The following is a 20,544-nucleotide window of genomic DNA, read 5'->3' as shown; positions in this document are numbered from 1 at the left end:
TATCGAACAGATCAATTCAAACAAAACTTTTTTTTCGTATTTTCAACATCCTCTAAAAAAAATGTTTTGCGGGTGTTCCTCATATTATGGACCAGGGCTGGTTGTTCCTCATATTATGGACCATGATGAAAAGTATCACCCAATTCTACTGGAAAAGATACTACTAGAGATACAAAAACGAAGGTCAAATGGTAATGGAATATTTCAGGAGGATTTAACCCCCTGCCACAAATCCAAAAAAAAAAATGAAAATTTTTACACAAAAACAATGAACTGTGTTGGACTGGTCAAGAATTTTGCCAGACATAAACCTATTTGAAAATCTATCTGCAATCTGTAAGCATCGGCTCTCCAAAATTGATTGCATTACGGTGGAATAACTCATATTGTCCATAATTCATGTATGGTTTCGAGACGAAAAAATGGCATCCACGTGCCAAAACCTTATATAATAGATGCCAAGAAGAGTAAAATTGTTGATTGAGCCCAAATGAGTTCATATTAAATAATTATTTGTGATATAACTAATAAACAAAAGATTTTACAAAACTTTTTACGAATATATAACAAAAATAGCTTTGTTTCAATTAATCTGTTCGATATTGTATGTATACCTACATACTTATCCTAATAGACCAGGAAAAATTAGTTGTTTTCCACTATACTAAATACAAAGCAGGTAACTAATTTATTATTATTATTATTATTTATTTGGATCCTGCGATTCCTATATATTCACACAAATAATGCATTTCTCAATGACTGTAGCCATAGAACATGGCACGAAAATTTTACAGATGTAAAAAATAATTGTATTTTAGACATTATGAAATAAATAAATATATATATAAGCACAAGGTTGCAAGTGGAAAATATTAAATAATTCATTTTCTCAACTTGCTTCGATACCATAATCCATCTGTATTTAGTATTCTCACATACTCTGCCGTACTCTTGAAGCACAATAAGAGTACGTATACTAGGTACGGCTGGCTCCTCTCCGCTAGGCTTGACTCCGGAATATACGAGATTGGACAGAGATCCGAACCTGTTGAGAGCTGCCCAAGACAAGGACAATTACTTTCAAGTGATAGTCGACATCAAGGGGACCTGACATGACACGTACAGTAGAAAGATGATTAACACAAGTAACCGCGAACCCAATTCCGATCTGCGCAACGTTTTTTGGCATCTCGGGTTGTACCAAAAGTAAGAAAAAAAAACGCTTATAAGTGTCTCCCGCTCTCTACCAACAGTATTTTAAAGGCACTTTTAAGTGTTTCCTGCAAACAATGTATTAGTATAGGAATGTAAAACTATGGTTGCTCTATTTGAAAATTATATTTCCCTCGGGTAGTTGCTGGTGTGGTTTGCATTTCTTCTGAATTGTATGTATACGCCTGTGAAAGGAGTCTATTTTTAATCCATTCGTAGAATTCCATCTCCATTACTAGTGTTGTATGTAAGAATTGTTTTGCCGCATTTGTCTTGGATTTGGTTCTTTCTTTCCATTCATTGTGTTTTTCTGTGAAAAAAATCAAATTTAAAAACTTAGAAACGCAACCTCTATTTGTGAAGCATGACATAATTGGTTTATAACTAACTAACCATCACACCGTTTTCCTGCATGAGTAGGCAGAGAGAATACTCTCACTCTGTTTTTGCAAACATTCTTCGCCTCTTCCACGTTCATGCATCTTCTCATACAATTCCGCCAATTATTCCGATTTCTGTCCTGACCGCTTTAACTATTTGACATACTTGATTATCCTAAGTTTTCTTCGAACTTCCTCTGCTTCCATTTCCATCTGCATTTGCCTCATAATTTTGTTTTAGTGTTCTTTCCTCACTCATTCATTCTATATGTCCAAACCATCTCAACACACCTTTCTTAATTTTATCGATAATGCTTATCTCAACCTTGCATTCTTTCCTTATTTCACATGTATTCAAACATCTATCATCATCACTTTACCTTACATTTATCTGATCGTTTTGACTGCATTCAGTCAACTTTCATTGTTTTTTTGCCAACTTCATGTTTCACTTCCTTACATTAGGGTTGGTATCAGGACTCCAGTGTACTGCTAGTTTAGCTTTATATTTGCAATAATAAAAATTATTAAAGGTTTTTGAATGTGCTAAATATCCACGTACCATGAAATTTCTGAGCATAGATCTCCTGCGATCCACGGAAAAAATATGGCAATTTATTCTCCAAGACATACAAAGTTTCTTCCAGATTTTCCAGAACTCCAACGACTGGATAAAATTTCTCGACATTTTCTTTTGCTTTGTCCAGAGCCCATTTGCTATTCAATTTGCCACATTCCGTGTCATGTCCACAGAAATATGGTATGGTGAGATTGTTCTCAACAATATTCGACAGCATTTCTTCCTCTTGAGAACTTAAATAGTCAGTGTTACTTATTGTCGACAAGTCTCTCCATACCCTGTAAAACAGGAAACAATTAAGTATCTATATAAGTATAAAATATTAACGTTCGTTTGTACAATTAAAAATTAACATTTTTCGGACGGGTGTTTTTTATGCCTGTGGACCGTTGGCGACGGGATTTGATAACTATGCACATATAGGTAAGACCTTAACAAAGAGATTGATACATAATATTTATATAAAAACATCAAATGATTCCTTCTTTTCTGACTGAAATTAGGCCGGCGCAAGAGGTAAAAATATACTTCCCATTCTTAAGCATCAATCAACCGAACGGGTAGAAATACCTTTCCTGTCCTTAGTGTGTCAAGTTGGTCACCGATTGCTTTTAAATTTTGACACAATGTTGCATTCCAATAGGCAAATTTTATGTCATGGTTAAATAATGCATTTTAAAAGGTTTTTTTTACTGCAATGGTAGTGCTATCTGTTGAAAATTACAGCAACACAGGCAACGCTGAACATTGCTCGTAGCAGACAGTGTGCTTTTCGAAAGCTATCCACAAGCATTTGGAAATTAAACATATTAGAAATGTGTACTTTCTCTTTTTTTCCATTTAACCAGACTGAGCCACAGTAATGCGTACAGCTAGTTTACAAGTAAGCTAAGTCATTAATGTGCAGTAATAGTAAAACTGGGATCAGGACCGTCGAGGTAATGTTTAAAGCTGCCCAAGATGAGAAAAAAAATTATGCATTTTTTAAATGTTTTTTTTTACTGCAATGTTAGTGCTATCTGTTGAAAATTACAGCAACACAGGAATGCTAAACATTGCTCGTAGCAGACAGTTTTTTCCTCCATTTAACCAGACTGAGCCGCAGCTAGATTACAAATAATCTAAGTCAATAATGTGCAGTGATAGTAAAACTGGGATCAGGACCGTCGAGGTGCTGTTTAAAGCTGCCCAAGATGAGGAAAATTACCCTCAAGTGATAGTCGATGTCTGGGGGACCTGATATTATGTGCACAGAATAAGGAGAATAGCGAAATTATAACAACTACTCCTACTGCCACTACTACTATCACGCCGTTTCGCCGCAGGGATAGACAGTAACAACACATACATAATTACATTTTTGGCATCCTATTTTCAGGATATATATTTATGGATATTATTTTCACCAATGTATCAGAAAACTTACATGATACATTGATTTATTACAAGTGAAATGAAATATTGGATCAATAATGATCTAATTTCTTATATCAGTCAATAAATACATATTCAGCGCAAGGAAATCAGCTGAAAAACTTTAACAACATTTCTACGATACAAGAACGCAATATAACACACGAGGTAAATTTTTTAAACAAGGGAAATCATAAAATTAATATAATACATTTTATTGCAAATAATACCATTTGCCATCTCCTTCTCTTCATTATTTTCAGATTTAATTATAAACATGAATCTTAAATTCTTCTTTATATATCGTAGTTGTACAGGAGAAAGTGACCAACTAACAAATGTAAAATGTTCAGGAGAGCCATTCAAATCACTTTTGCTTGTCAAGAAAATAAACATCAATGCAGTTAGACATTTTTAACAAGTAAATAAACATATAATTATACTTCCAAGTTTAAAATCCTTTAGGATTTTTTCAGGGCAGTATTAAGCTAGCAAGATATCAAATAGTCAATGATCACATTTTTGTAAAAAATGCACTTGGTCACTTTCTCCTATATGACTACAATATTGGAAGAACCTGGGGTAAATCAAAACTTTATTCCGGCTCACTAATTTGCAAAGGCAAATAGCCGCAAGTTAAAAACAGTAGTTTTGAGATAAACGAGTTTAAAGTTAACTTACAATGATGCTTTTTGCCAACACGTGTATCAAATTAATACAATTGTGCGGCTATTTGGATAATGAATATCTCGGTAAAGGAAAGAGATAGAGCAAAATCTGTGATTGTATATGATAGAGGCCAGTTATAAAAATGCTTTGAGCCGTGTTACGCCAAACAGCCGCAACTTCAGTTATGGCTAGTTGCCTTTACACATTAGTTCACACCTACATAAATTTCTTTAAATAAATCATAACTTTTGATTTATAAAATAAAATAATAAACATAACTAATAACAAAAAAAATAACAAAATTGATTTAAGGTTTTTGATACACAGCATAACGTTTAATGTCATGTTTTTACAGATCTAAATTAAACATGATTTTTCTACCATTTCTGATCATGTCAAACGAGTCTGTGTTATAATTAGTGAGTGGAGAATGCATAAAAATGAATGAATAAAAATGATATTGTTATGTTGTCAACATACTTGGATGGAATCCTGTCACTTGGGTTTCTTATCACATTGAAATATGTTGGAGAGATGAAGCCAAATTTAATGAAATTAATGAAGTACGTAGAGCAATCAAAACTCAATGGAACCGCCAAATCCTGCATAACCGTTGATACTTCATTGGATATTTCTTTCTGAAAATAAAACATATTTTGTTTGTATTAAACAGATATGGTAGTTCAGGCTTAAAGAGATTGGTTGAATTAACCAGTTCCCAGTCCAGCAAAAGGAGTTTGTATCGTATTAAGGAATTTGAGCACTGCTCGGGCAAATCATATTTCGACTTATATCGTAGTCGTACAAGAGAAAGTGACCAACTAACAAAACGTAAAATGTTTAGGAGAGTCATTTAAGTCACTTTTGCTTGGCAAGAAAATAAACATCAATGCAGATAGTCCTTTTTAACAGGTCAATATATTATAATTCCAAGTTTAAAATCCTTTGGGATTATTTTCAGAGCAATATTAAGCTAGTAAGATATCAAACAGTCGATGAATACGTTTTTGTAAAAAATGCACTTGGTCACTTTCTCCTGTATGACAACGATATATTTAAATACATCGACATGAATCAAATATTTTGATATATTTGCTTTTATTGACTATCCGAGTGGTGGGCTTGTTTCAACTTAGTGATGATTTCCTGCAATGACAATATTTATATTTGGAAAATTTTGTTGATTGCAATTAGTCACTGTATAACGTAGAAGTGTGAGCCTATGTTCTAACTTTATATTTATATAATTTTTGTTCACTTGTATTTAAATCACTCGTAAACAACTGGAGGCTTATTAAAAATAATAATAAAAACTGAGTGCAAGATATATTATTATTGTTCATTTATTTAGAATAATATACATATTATGAAAGTAGACTGAATGCAGTTGAAATGTGATCTCTCAGTTCTGCAGTTGAAATGTGATGTGGGACGAATGTGCGGCAAAAGATGTTCAAATAACACAACTAAAAACAACTGAATAACAGTGAGGTAACATTATTTGGGTACCTAAATAATATAAAACTTTTTTTTAGATCAACCAGTTCATTTAAACATCGCCACACATATCCTTATTCACAAGTTTTACCTCGGAATGAAAAGTCCATACAAAAAACAGATTAAGCCGATCTTTTCAGAACATCATGATATTCTTTAGTAAATTATAAAAGCATGTGTCAAAAACTATGTAATAAAGATCTCAGATTTTAACAGGATGAGGGTAGGATACAGGAGGTGAGGACCGGCCTAATATATACGTATATTTCTTATTTAATTTGTAAGTACGTATGGGAATGTCTAAATATATTATTAAAAACATTAACGTATTAAATAAAATACTAACTTGTTCGTCGATTTTTCCAGATTTCCCGCCCCGTAACCGGACGTGTCTGAAGTTGTTTTTGCCCTGAAGCCACTGCAGAATCAAAACAAACATCTCGCTTCCCGCGCCCGGCACAAAATTAAACATCAGCACATGGCCGTTCAATCCGGTCATCTTCCTCAGCTCCGACAGACTTTTCGTAACCCTCTTGTTGGGCTCCGGCGTCGGCCTGAGAACGTTCGCAAACTTGACATCGTCCTTTCGACACGTAATGACATCTTGAAGAAACAAAAACGAAACGGCGGCAAAAAACAAAAAGAACAACACGATTTTCAAATGACCTCGACAAAATGGGCGCATAATTTTCAAATATTTATCATTTTTCTTTCTTTTTTCAAAAATCACTCGGTGTTTCCAGTCGCAATTATTCTAAGAAACTAAAGATATAATTTACATCGTGCATTCTTTTTTTGATCACTTTTGAACGTTTCCGGTAACAATTATTTGAAAATGTATGTGGAATGTGACAAGTCCGAACAAATCCGTGCATCGCTTGGCGTGAACTCGTGTATTTTGAGTCAGCAAGCTTGCGTATGTCTACAGCTATATGAGTAAGTACATTATTTGAAACTTTCAAAATGTCAGTAGGTCAGATATCTCCCATGCACGACCCAGTACCCGCTCTGGTCGACCGGTCGTGAAGCAGTGATTATGCGCAAATCCCAGATAAATAATAAGGCGGCTTCGCTCGATCTCTCGCGAGGCAAAGGCTAATTTCGTAGTATTATTGTATTATGTTTTTATACACGCCACACATCTAAGCATAAGCCAGACAATCTCATGCAAACAGTATTGCACAATGCCGCTGTGAGTAATTTGAAATCAATTGATGTTTTTAGAACAAAAAATATATTTGAAATCGGTAATGAATAATGCAATAATAGTGTTAACTTAATATTATTTTTATTCGTATTCTTTCACCATCAGCTCCCGAGTAGTGCATAGGGCACCGCGTCGTATTGACGTGGTGTTAACTCGGTCATTGATTATATGAAGGCTGATCAATTCAGAACTCCAGATTTTTAAATCTTCTTATCCGCACCCAATGATGCATAGGGCACTGCTTCTTATCGATGGAGTGTTATCTTGATCGTTAATTGCACGAAGGGAAGGGTGATATATAGTAAATATATTTCATCAGATACAGATAACGTAGTGAGAACCATCAAGTGAAGGGCATTACTTCTTATTGGGAAAGGAAGTGGAGGAATAAAAGTAGGTACTGTAGGAGAGGAAAGTGAGAATAACAGCAACAACTGTGACACTCGGGGCTACATACTCGTACTTGCTTGGATAATTTTTACAAGGAATTGTTTATGTTTACGAGATTGCTTTACATAAAAATATGTTGATTTTAAATCAAATTTGTACCCATAAATAAAAAATACATATTTGAAGTTACTTACATTGAAAAAAATATATAAATTTATTCGTTTTATAACTTATCTGCCGTCATCGTCACCATGACCATATTCCGTACATGCAAATATGAACTCCTTTTTATTATGAAAATGCAATTTAATCACAAATAAGATCTAATTTTTCTACCTATTCTCTCTCAATTATATTTTTTAATTCACCTTCTGTGGACGTTGATATTTTCATAATTTTTCAAGATTTACGTTTATTGTAACAATAGAATTTTGTATTAGCATAATATTGTATCATTTTTATTACATAAATCTAAATACTGACATAAATTAGTATATTTTTAAAAAATCCGTAGACAATTAGATACTTAGATAGACAGTGCGACAGTTAGATAATTTTTCCGAACGTTTTTAAAACCGATAAAAACAATAGAATTCAGAAATTATTTAAAAAATCAAATCTCCCGCAAATAGTTCATTTCCATAATAATGTACCAGTTACAACAGGGTTGCTCATTTTATAATATTGATATTATAAATATTTTAAATTAAAAGTTAGTTTAAATTAAATAAAATCTCTTTAAAATTGTTTTTCATGAATGAGAGTGATTTAAATTAATATTTATTTAATTTTTTCAACACATTGTTTTCCCAAACTTTCAAAGTATTACTACGCTTTGCTTCTTTCTTGGTAAAAAAAATCCTCTTGAACGTGAGTAAAAAAAGTAATTGAATTTATTTAATTGATATTCGAGTCAGCAATATAAACTAAAAATAATAATTCACTTATTACCATTGAAGTCATTCAAACGCTAAATAAAAATAATTTGGGAGTTGTTCTGTCAGCCCTGAGCGGATCACATGATTTCCTTCAGCATTTGATTGGTTCTTCCGTTACCAATGGAACACTCTAGACCGGCTCTAGGTACCTATGTAGGCCTAGAGAGCCGGCGCGCGCCGTGGCTACGTGTTTACTTCTCGTTTGTTATGCCAGCTGATTATCCTCAGTGGAAAAATACCCAAAATAAAAATGGCAGCGCAGGAACGCGACGAATTTGAATTTACCCGTGAAGACATCGATCGGTTTTCTGATGCGTTAAAAGATAAAGAGTTTCGGAAGTTGTTTGTTGAATATTGCGAAGAAATACAAGACCCGGCGAATCAGGCGTTGTATCAATCCGAAATTACCCAACTAGAAAAACAGCGTGGTGTCGACGTGACTTTTATAAATCCTTCGCCCGGTTATGTAATTAAGACCAGCGTCGGCGGAGAAAAGAAGGCGTTCATCAATGTGTGTTCTAACGAAAAAGTCGATAAACCTTCTTATTCAATTCAGGAAAAGGAAGGAAAACGCGGTGTAAGTTGGCGAATCCCTCATTCTATGGCGCCCCCGCACAACGATTTTGACAAGATGAGAAATCGATGTGTTGTGTACGATGTTGTTTTTCACCCTAACGCTTTACTCTCGGCGGAGAAGAATGCACAATTCAAAAAAATGCTCAGCGATACGGCCGTCGAAGCTGTGGAATCGAATCATAACGTCAAACTCGACCGGAAGAATTTAAAATATCCCAAAATTTCGTATAAAGGTCTGGCGATTCCCGCAGTAATAAGAAAACCCGACCCGAATTTTACCGGCGAAGTTGAAAAATCCGAAGATACCGAATTGCTCGATAAGCTCTATCCGCAGCAGAGTTTTCCTGCGGCATCCGATATTAATGTTAGCGCCACTAAGGCTAGTGAATCCACCGAGTCCGAAGACGGGGATTACACAGTTCCGAAATATGTTTTGAAGCAGACACGCGATATAGATATTTCAGAGTTCACTTATGAAAAGGATGCCAAGCAGAATGTTGCCACCCCGACAGCTCTGGTTATAGAGGTTAAACTGCCATTACTGTCTTCATCAGCGGAAGCGCAGTTAGACGTGAAGGATAAACACTTGTGTCTCATTTCCGAGAGCCCGGCTCGGTACAAACTGGATCTTTCTTTACCGTACAGGGTGGACAGCGAAGCCGGTACAGCCAAGTTTGATCTTAGTAGTCGGAAACTAATAGTAACATTGCCGGTTGTATCCGACAAAATGAAACTGTCGTGGCGGAGTCGGGAAGATAGTGGGGTCGAAAGTGATAGTAATTCTCCGTGTGCGAGTGACGAGGATAATTCCCACAGCCTCGTTACTGAGGTATCAGACAGCTTGTCTTCTGATAGTTTAATCGAAAGTGCGGCGTATCGGACTAACATGTGTGAAGTGAATAGTTTTCTCAATCCAGAATTGGTATATCTGTTACCGCCGTTTAATTGTCACGTTTTAGACGATACGATAGCGTTAACACTTCACGTGAAGAATGTAGATCCGGAATCTTTGGTGTCCGATGTGTTAACTGACGTTAATTCCATCCAGTTGAAGTTTAGTTCTATCGGTGCCGGATATTTTCCTATTCATCATGCCTTGTTTTTAAAATTCCCTACGGATAATGTGTGTCATAAACCCACGATCGAAGCGTGGGACAATAATGTGATTGTTCAGTTAGAATTTGCTAGCTCTCGCTTACCGGAATACTACTTTGTGGGTCTAGATTGCAATAATCTGGAGAAAAACATTCTAGACGTCCCTGTCGATAATATAGTTCCAAGCAGTGAATCTAAGGATGCTCCTAATCCAATTCAGCCAACAGTGGAAGTCTCCGCTCGAGGAAATAACGAGATCAACATTTCCTTAACTCTGGACGCGGAAGAACCCGAAGAAAAAGTTGAAATAAATACAATTGCCATTCCTCAGAAACCTGTAGATTGTTACGACTCCGGTATAGCTTCCAGCAATGGCAGTTCTAAAGGGATTCTGAAGTTCAAATCTCGGGTCGGACGGAGTTTTTCAGAGTCGAGTGTAGACTTCATGGACTACTGCGGTTCTCCGTCATTTTCAATCGGTTCTACGGACTGCATTCCGGAAGAATCTTCCAGCTTGAAGAAGACTGTACGCTTCAGTAATGTCATCGCAAAGCAAACGTTCAGGTACTTGGGGTTCATTCTAACCTTGATTTACCTCGTAATCGCATTCAACTCTTGAAAATGCTTTGTTAAAATCTTACTATAAATAAATCTATGCTTTGTAATTTATAAAGTAGAAATGATAGTACATGATTTCTTAATTAATATTACGGATGGTCACATAATATTACATCATTTCATATAGTGGCTTCGCCAACCATTTTTTTTAAATACAAAAGATGAATTAAATTTACCTTTTTTATTCTATGACAAAGTAGTGATTCTTTTTTTAAACACTAAAAGGTAAGATAAGAAAGGTGATAAGAAAGTATATATCGCTCACTCCTTTCAAGAACGTCATAAATCAAAAACCGTCAATTTTCAGTTGTGCATGTTTTCGGAATACCCAGAAAATGTACTATATCCCAGCAAAAGCTGCACATCTTTAACTTAATATTTACCCGCTCCAGGGCTGAAAGTGTTGTTTTTGCATTTTGAAGAAAAGGTATTGTGTAATTATTTTTTGAAATATACTAAATATTTTTAAAATGGAGAAAAAACCTTCGGGTTTTACCTAAAAAGATCTGTTGCACAGTAAAAAGTTCAATAAGTGGCTTGATATTTATTTTTAGTACATTGCGTTATATTTTTAAACTTTAAAAACGTTCTCCTGAAAAATCAAGTTTTTTGATTTATGACATTCTTGAAAGGAGTGAGCGATATGTATATCTCATGGTTATTTGTTTATGTCACTATTTCAAAAGTACTAATTTGTTTAAATTTGTTGTGATTGTTTAGTGTTTTAATAGGCTTTGCAATGATAAGTTTTGGAAACAATTTACCTTCTTCAGGGATACTTAGAAACTATATTTGAACTTCTAGCATTTATTTGGGTAGTATGTTTTCTAGGGATGGAAAGATTGATAAAGACATAGATAGGAGAGTGAATGCTGGGAACAGAGTGAATGGTGCACTAAAATCAGTTTTAGCAAATAAAAATCTATCAGCGGAAGCTAAACTGGCAGTACGCAATGGAGTTCTGGTTCCAACCCTTATGTATGGAAGCGAAGCATGGAGTTGGCAAAAGAAGGATGAAAGCAGACTGAATGCAGTCGAAATGCGATCGCTCAGACGAATGTGTGGCAAAACGATGTTTGATAGATGTTCGAATGATGAAATAAGGAATGAATGTAAGGCTGAGATAAGCATTATCGATAAAATTAAGAAAGGTGTGTTGAGATGGTTTGGACATGTGGAGCGTATGAGTGAAGAAAGAACGGTTAAACAAATTTATGAGGCGAATGTAGTTGGAAAAAGAAGCAGAGGACGACCGAGGAAAACTTGGCACAATCAGGTATGTCAAATACTTGAAAGCGGCCGGGTCAGGAGTCGTAATAATCGTCGGGTATGTATGAGGAGATGCATGAATGTAGAAGAGGCAAAGAATGTTTGCAAAGACCGAGTGGTTTGGCGTTCGATTCTCTCTGCCTACCCCTGCGGGGAAGCGGCGTGATGGTTAGTTAGTTAGTTAGTTAGCATTTATCCGTTCCCAATGGTGCATAGAGAACAGCATCGTATAGAAGCAGTGTTAAATGATTTAGTCTGAAATATATAAGTACTCAAAGTAAAGTGAAACACAATATTATATTTTTATTTATAAGGTTATTATAAAACATGGCACAATTTTTTTACAGAGTTTTTACACATTCATTATGTCGAAGTCTGTGTCTGTGTCGGGCTGTTATAGTCCTGTGGTCCCGTGGTCGCGGACTCTCGAGTCAGAGTGTCTTGGTTCGAACCCACTCTACCACAATTTGATACCTATTTCTAAGCTCACGGAAATATTATGAAATTGAAGTATTTTTGTAAATAATATAAACACAAATATTCCTCTTTTTAATTTTTTTTTTTTTTTTATCTGGGATATTAGATTGCATCGAAAGAATAATGAATAATGAAATTATGAATGAATGAATTATGGTTACACCTATCCGGTACACAGCAAAGTAAACATGACAAGAAATAAATGTTACATGTTTTTGTAAATGGAGTTGAAGGTAACCAAAATGCACAAAAATGTGCACACCGCCGCAACATAAGGTTTCTGAAACTCACAAATATGTGCATGCTGTAAACGATGAGTATTTTCTTCTCAAAATAGTAATCTGTCCATGATATTTGGTAAACACAGTTATGTCAATACAATATCCCAATTATGTCAAATTTACAACTGTTTTTTGTACAGTCTTATCTCGGTTTTTTAAATTTGTTGTTCTGTTTATCTGGCGTGGTCTTGAAACGCTGCCAACTGTTTGGCCTAGATAATTTATCACCGCTCTCTTCCTAGTTGGCTCTGGGGAATTAGTGAAAATGTGATTATTCTGGATTTGCAGATCGAACAGTAGCATCCTCGGGCAGAAGTCCAAGAACCAGAGAAAAAAGCGTAACAAGAAGAGGGCGCAGGAAAGGAGAAGCAGCGAAGGGGATCCGGAAGACAGCGGCTCATTGGAAGCTGTCAGCGATGAGGTAAATTCGTTTGGAAATTCATGAATATGTTATATATTTTAACCTTTCCCATACTAATTATCCAAAAATTACATGTGATCCGAATGGGGGTACTGAAGACCCCATTTCATATTTGTATGGAAATCGTAGTACGCAGCTGGCAGCAAGTACAAACTCGCTGCCAACGCGCCGTCAAGCAGCGACTGAATACGCGGCAGTTCACTAGAGCTGTCTATGGTTGAATTAGGAATCCTTTTTTTGGATGTATGCAACATTCACCATTCTACCCATGGTTGACAACCACACTACTCAAATTTTTGGAACCCCTACATAATATATATCATTAGTCTCATGACACTGTACATGTCGGTTCACTGGAGCCATCTATGGTTGGATTGGGAAAGCTATTATTTAGCAGAGATCCTTTTATTTGGATGCATGCAAGATCCTATCCGGATTATTTTGCATAGTGGGAAACGCCTGAAAACATGACTTTTTACGCAGCCTAAAATTTCTGCCTCCATAGTTTAGTGGTTAGCGCACTAGGCTACAATGCTGGAGGTCCCAGGTTCGATTACCAAGAGGGTCAAAATAAATATTAGTGATTTTTCAGTCTAATATTTTTTTAATATGACCCTGCACTGGTACCTGAAGTGGGAGGCTGATCACCTTTCCTTCGTGTATTTAACGATCAAGATAACACTGCTTCTATATGCAGTGCTCTATGCACCATCGGGTGCGGATAATGGTAGGAAGAAGAAGAAGAAAATTTAGGTGAAAAATTCACAGGAGTTCAGGGCTCAGAGGGTTAAAAGTTACATCCTGTAAGCGATGTATGCGAGTTGATAGTTGACATTATTATGATGCGTGTCAATGGCCTGCAGGAAGCCATAAACCGCAGTGTAAATTGATTGAAACCCGACATGTGCAAATTCTGGGCCAACACAGTGATTGTTTTTATTTATTTTAGTGTCAAGTACTACTTATTAATCCAGGGTCAAGCTTCTACTGGAAATATAGAACATTTATATGCAATAATAATTATTGGCAAGTCAACCAAACCCCTGCAGTTATTTTTATTTACAATTAGTCTACCTAGCCCCCTCGGTTGCTGTGGCTCAGTCTGGTTAAATGGCAAAGAATGAAAATATAAAGCACACATTTCCAATATGCACAGTGAAAATATTAAAAATCTATGAAGTACTGCAATTGAAAATATTGTAAATAGAAAAGTGTTAAAAATACACTGTCAGTCAGATGCAACGTTTGCTATTGCGTGTGTTACTGTTACATTCAGTAGATGGCGCTGCCATTGTGGTAAAAATACTATTTTTGCTTGTCATCAATCACATTTTTATTTTTATATGCAAGAATAAAAACACATCACGCGCATAGACTATATCGCACTATAGCGCGCCACGCAGGCTTTCCAACTTGACGACTAATGCACTTGCTAGTCTTAAGAATAAAAGATGTGGGCAGGTATTCACACTGACATGTGACAGGTATATGTAGTACTAATATGAAAATATTTAAAAAAAATTTAACCTTTTTATAAAATACATTATTACATCCAATTTGGTTTGTGAAAAGTCTAATGTGAAGTGAAAAACCTGTATAATGATTTTGACTTGTTCTGTTTTTTGTTTCTCCTTCCTTTGATTAATATCTCTCTCTCTCTTTCTCTCTCTCTCTCTAACCCTTATCCGCACCTGAACGGTGCATAGGGCACTGCATTATATAAACGCAGTGTTGTCTTGATCGTAAACACATGAAGGAATGGTGATCAGCCCTCCACTTCAGGTACCAGTCCAGGGTAATATTCAATAAATATTAGAGTGAAAAAAAAAAATTATATTTATTTGACCCCCCCTGGGAATCGAACCGAACCCTCCCGAACGGTAGCCGAGCGTGCTGACCATTACACTTCGGGTGTGGACAATATATGATCAATATAACTCACAATACCAGTGTGATTATGTTGCTATGGATATATGATATATATACGTTACACTCACAAATGTATTTCCATGACAACATAATCACGGACAGTACAAACATTGTCAAGTTATGCAAAGTGGCTTTATCATATGCTGGTATATTTTCATAGTACATATTATGCAAATCACTCTGCTATGCAAATTTTAAGATGGTCAGAAGCAATCAAAGCATTCCTGCATCTTTTAGAAATGACTATTACACACTGCCATATGAACAAATGTGACACATTATAAACAACAAAAAACAATGAATAGTTGATAAGATTTTTGCTTTTGATAAGACGCAAATAGAATGATTTCACAATAAATATTAATAAAATTTCTTTCAAGTCCAAAAAATAGAGGCTGATAAATATTCTGACTCTCGTATTTATTATTGATGTAATAGTATCTTTCATTTGTGGCATTATTATTATATATAATTTTATTAATTGAATCGGTATCCACTTTGTGGTAATATCTATCCATTTTTAATTAAAAATTTACTTAGTAAATACCATTTTTCATTAAAATCTATTGCGCCACGTGTTTCGATGCATTCTGCATCGAAACAGGTTGTTGCCGAAACTAGTTGGTTTATAATAATAAAAGTGATTGGATCAAAAAACAAAGTTATTTTATTTTTCCAAATAATGTATTAAAATTATCCACAAACCTTTCCAGGAGTACAATAATTTATGTTCAACTTTCTCTGGAGAGTGGGTTCTTTTTACTTGAAAATATTTTATTTTAACGAAATCTATGTATGTATTGTGAAGATTATTTTTAATTGATTAAATTAAATATTGAAATTATTTTAAAATAGCAAATAAAATCATGAACTTTAAATTATGACAAAGTTACATGCAAATATTCTCAGGTGTCATTGCTATACAAGTTACATCATACCAACAGACAGACTTCGATGTTCATTAACGTCGATACTCCTTTGAGGAAAATTCGCATCTACGTTCATTTACATCCATACTCCCGGAAAGATTGAATATTCAAAATATACCCTTATTCATTTCAGAACGTATTTGAGAGTGGCGATCACAATCCCAGCTTCACCAAGGACAGAAGAGACAGCGCCTTGACTGACACGGATGAAGGGGAGACTGAGAAGGATGTGCAGAAACACAAGAAGAAGTTGGAGAACGGGAAGTTCAAAATTCCCTCGTTCCCTTCGAAAAACAAGGGCAAATACCAGGAAGTCAAATTCAAGAATGATCTTATCTTTGATTTGGACATGTGAGCAAGAACTCTGGTCCTAATCGCTCAAGGCATGGTGCATGTATACACTCGTTTCCTTAATCTGCCCTCATCAGTAGGAAGAAAAATGTGTCCCAAAATAAACTTTTTGTAAAAGTATTGTCAAAATTTCAATATTTTTTTCCACTATAAAAAAAGATTAATGTTTCATATAAATGTCATGGCATATGCTGAACATTATGATCTTTTCTTTAACTAGCTGTATTCGGCCATGCATTGCTGTGGCCTGGTTAAATGGAAAGAATGAAAATAAAATGCACAAATTTCTTATATCGTAGTCATACAGGAGAAAGTGACCAACTAACACAATGTTAAATGTTTAGGGGGGCCATTAAAGTCACTTTTGCTTGACAAGAAAATAAACATAAATGCTGTTAGTCATTTTTAACCAGTCAATATATTATACTTCCAAGTTTGAAATACTTCAGGATTTTTTTCAGGGGAATATTAAGCTAGTAAGATATCAAATAGTCAATGATCATGTTTTTGTAAAAAATGCACTTGGTCACTTTCTCTTATATGGCTACTTATATGCTTAACACACTAAGGACAGATATTTTTTACATCTGCGGACCGCTGGTGACGGGGTTTGATAATTGTGTCCATATAGTTAATATCTTAACAAAAAGATTGGTATATGATATTCATATAAAAACATTGATAATTCCTTCTTTTCTGCCTTTGAAATGAGGCTGGCGCCGAAGATAAAAATACCCTTCCCGTCAGAAGTGTGTTTAAAAAAATGCATAACACTTCATATAAATGTTATGGCATATGTTGAACATTATGATCGTATCTTTAACTAGCTGTATTCGGCCACGCATTGCTGTGGCCTGGTCAAATTGAAAGAATGAAAATAAAATGCACAAATTTCTTATATGCTTAACACACTAAGGACAGGTATTTTTTTACGCCTGCGGATTGTTGGTCTGTAAATTGAATTATCGGTTTAAAAAAATTGTTTTATAAAGTCAAAATTACTGAGTTGATCGTTCTCTCTATGAGGGCAGATCTGTTTCATAAATGTGTTACAATATTCGATATATTCCTTTACATAATATAAATGTCTACACGGTGTTTGTTCTTTAGAATACTAGTTTTATTAACATATATGTAGTCGTTTACACACAATCTAATGTGATGTTAGGTTCTTTAAACATGTTTCATCATTCACTTCACAGGTTGATTATAATTTGATTTGTGGGCGAATGTTACGCGCTATGTATACAAGTACATAATATTTATCACTGCCATTTTGTTTTATCTTCATAATATTTTTGACATCCATTTTGTACTATCTTTTGGTAGGATTTTTTGTTGTAAAAATGGGCATATTATCGTAAATTACACTCCCAAGTCAAGTGATAAGCCTATATCACCTAAATGTTTTTTTTTATTGTCAAACAAACTATGCATATTCAAACTAATAATTTTATCAGTAATTTTTACTCATGTTTTATGTTCTCATTTTTATAACCATGTTTATTATCAACTAATATAGGTTTTAAAAGAGTTAAATACTTGCATGCTAAGGTATTCTATTCACAAGACAGTTATTTTGTGGGGAGATTGATATTTTTTTTTTCATCCAAATTCTCTCCCTAAGTGGAGGATATGGCTATTGCAAGTCGTCTCCAAGCCTGTCATGCGTCATTTCTTTAGTCTCTTACCTGGTCAGTCCAGAATCCCGAAGTTCCGTAGAGTAGTAGAGGATGTCCGAAATCCTAGGGATTGGGAGAAGAGACATGAGGGGTTAATGCCCTCAGGCGGCATTCTCAAAACGTATCCCAACCTTGTCCATTTTCTCCTTTTAAGGACTTTCGATATAAAGGGCTGCTGCGTTCTTCTCCTCACATCTTCATTTCTGACGAAGTCATACTATTTTACACTCGGTATTCGCATCAGGCACATTTGAAAAAAATCTCTTTGAGCTTTTGTGAGATGGCATGACTTGCATCTGAAGACCAGCACTGTTAGGATGCACGCTTTAAAGAGGCGACACATTTTGTTAACCTGTTAACCGGGCGGGACGCATAAATATGTCAAACGTAAACAATATCGAGTACGGGTAGGACATATGAATACGTCCTTGAAATATATGTTTATTATATTATATATATATGGACATATATTTTTCGAACAACAAAGGTATTAGTCATCCATACATGTCTCGACATGAATTTAAGACACGGAGTGAATCAGTATTTGTTAACAGGTTAAGTAAAGCAATAAGTTCCAGACATCGCGCATGTATTGCATATGTTTGCCGTCGCGAGCCATATGTTTAATTCCTTCCGAACACTGCCATCCTCCACCATGTGTTTTCCAAGGTATTTGAAGGCGTCTACTCGTACAAACACTTGTCTCTCACTATTAAGGCATCAATCTCGGTCCTGACAGGCTGCTTACTAGCACAGCGATGCTTACTAGCCTAAATATGCATTTTAATTTCTCATCTGATTTAACGTTTAACCACATTCCTTCCTTATCACACCCTCATACCCATTTTCATCCATGTTCATTATTGTATTTACAATGTGTCAAGCAGTATTTTCATCATCACGGTCAATACAAGAGTGCCATTAATATTGCAACCGAACAACGGCATAAAACATACTTCAAAATATTATATTCACCTTATTTCAATTAATCTGAATTACAAATTCATAATTTCGTATTTTTTTTATTGTTGATCTAAAAAACAGAAAATAAAAGTCGAATGAAGACTAAAAATAGCTAGAAATCTATTTTTCTGTGTGACGTACATTTCTATATGACAGTAATGTCTTTGTTACATGTTTGAAGTACTATAAGTCATATGTACTTATATAATTATGGAGCCAGTGTTTAATCTTATACATATGAGTCCATATTAATTTGATACATTTTAATGAGAAATCAAATATTAATTATGAGTTTACGTATATTTGTATACATATTTCATTTAGTATTATGGTACTGTTCTAGCTGCCGATCGCGTTTTTACCCACTTCGGTTTTTAAAAGAATATTTACATAAATACTCATTTTAAAAATATTTTCTCTGCCTCCATTTAATTGAAAAAAAAATCTTAAGTTACTAATCCCATGTTTTTAAATAACCACTTGAAATATCAACTATCTACATGAATATTTTTTTTTTAATGTGTTAAAAGTGAGTTTGATGGCTATGCGATCCTAACGGACTCAAGCCAGATGCGACAAATTTGAATAGGCAATCTGATGCTGTACCTAAAGGAAAGTTAACCTTCGACTTCACATTTATAATTGCATATAATAAAATAACAACTATGTAAAAAAAAAATTATATAGTTATTTTGTTATATAAAATGCAGTTCCACCAAGAAATGTTAGTACAAAACTTAAATTTATAATTGTTATTTACAAGAAAAAACAACGTATCGTATAATATAACAGCTTATTGCTCTTGAGGTAGTTTTTTACGAAAATGGCGCTGTATTAATTATCCAAAATGATTACTATTATTTTGATATAGATGTCAATTGACAATAAATAAACAATAAACATAGGCTCAAAATATCAGAAATGAAATGGTGGCCTCTATTAAATGAGTAAATTTATTTGCAAAGTCTTGAAGCTGAATTTGGTTTTAGAGTCCGCGTTTTGGTTGCAATGTGAATCGGTATTGTATTCCTAGCTTAGTTCTTATAGTACAAAGAATGACATATTGTTCAGTTCACGGTGGTGTGTTCATTTCGATGAGGATGAGAAAAGTACAATTTTTACAAATTTTTAGATAATTATAAATCTACAATAGTTAAATTTTGTGATTAAAATATACCACTCTAAATGATATTTGATCCTTTTTTTAAATTTTATACTTTTGGTAATGAATATTGATAATTATGAATTTCCTAAAGATGCATGCCTTAATTTTAATCTCTTATTGGTCTGCAGAATGTGTTAGTCATTTTAAACAGTATTTTATTTTAATTATTCATTTTTGTAATCCTTATTTTTACTTTCAAAGATCCAGCTGAAAAATGTTAAATGGGCCAATAGTAATGTACCTACCTTAAATCTTTTATATTACTTATGATTTGACTAACTTAATTAAAAGTATCACTAAATGTAAGTTTTAAACTATAATTACTAGTTTCGGGAGGGCGTTTCTCCCATCGACAGGCCATGAAGGTTGCTCTTATCCGCACCAAATGGTGCATAGGGCACTGCATTGTACCGATGCACAGTATCTTGAATGTTAATTACATGATCAATTCTGCACTTAAGGTAGTATTAGTCCAGGGTGATATTAACCTTTTAAACGC

At 34.6% G+C, this 20,544-nt stretch overlaps 2 protein-coding genes across 2 annotated transcripts; one reads left to right on the top strand and one right to left on the bottom strand.

The window, feature by feature from the left end:
• Positions 1–1,189: 1,189 nt before the first annotated feature.
• Positions 1,190–6,783, bottom strand: LOC148308241 (uronyl 2-sulfotransferase-like). Its single transcript, XM_088262033.1, has 4 exons — positions 6,101–6,783; positions 4,738–4,895; positions 2,158–2,453; positions 1,190–1,525 (listed from the first exon to the last, which is right to left on the bottom strand). Exons 1-4 carry the CDS (start codon positions 6,437–6,439, stop codon positions 1,317–1,319), a joined length of 1,002 nt encoding a protein of 333 aa, XP_088118159.1. The 5' UTR covers positions 6,440–6,783; the 3' UTR covers positions 1,190–1,316.
• Positions 6,784–8,428: 1,645 nt separating this feature from the next.
• On the top strand, positions 8,429–17,118 carry Nop17l (PIH1 domain-containing protein Nop17-like). Its single transcript, XM_088262044.1, has 3 exons — positions 8,429–10,524; positions 12,894–13,026; positions 16,018–17,118. Exons 1-3 carry the CDS (start codon positions 8,540–8,542, stop codon positions 16,237–16,239), a joined length of 2,340 nt encoding a protein of 779 aa, XP_088118170.1. The 5' UTR covers positions 8,429–8,539; the 3' UTR covers positions 16,240–17,118.
• The last annotated feature ends 3,426 nt before the right edge of the window (positions 17,119–20,544 follow it).

The sequence above is a fragment of the Brachycentrus maculatus genome, unplaced genomic scaffold, assembly GCF_059751285.1.
Source record: "Brachycentrus maculatus isolate JH-2025_06_01 unplaced genomic scaffold, ASM5975128v1 h1tg000172l, whole genome shotgun sequence".
Classification (NCBI taxonomy): Eukaryota; Metazoa; Arthropoda; class Insecta; order Trichoptera; family Brachycentridae; genus Brachycentrus; species Brachycentrus maculatus.
The sequence above is the reverse complement of the archived record's forward strand: the minus strand, read 5'-3'. Positions and strand labels throughout refer to the sequence as shown.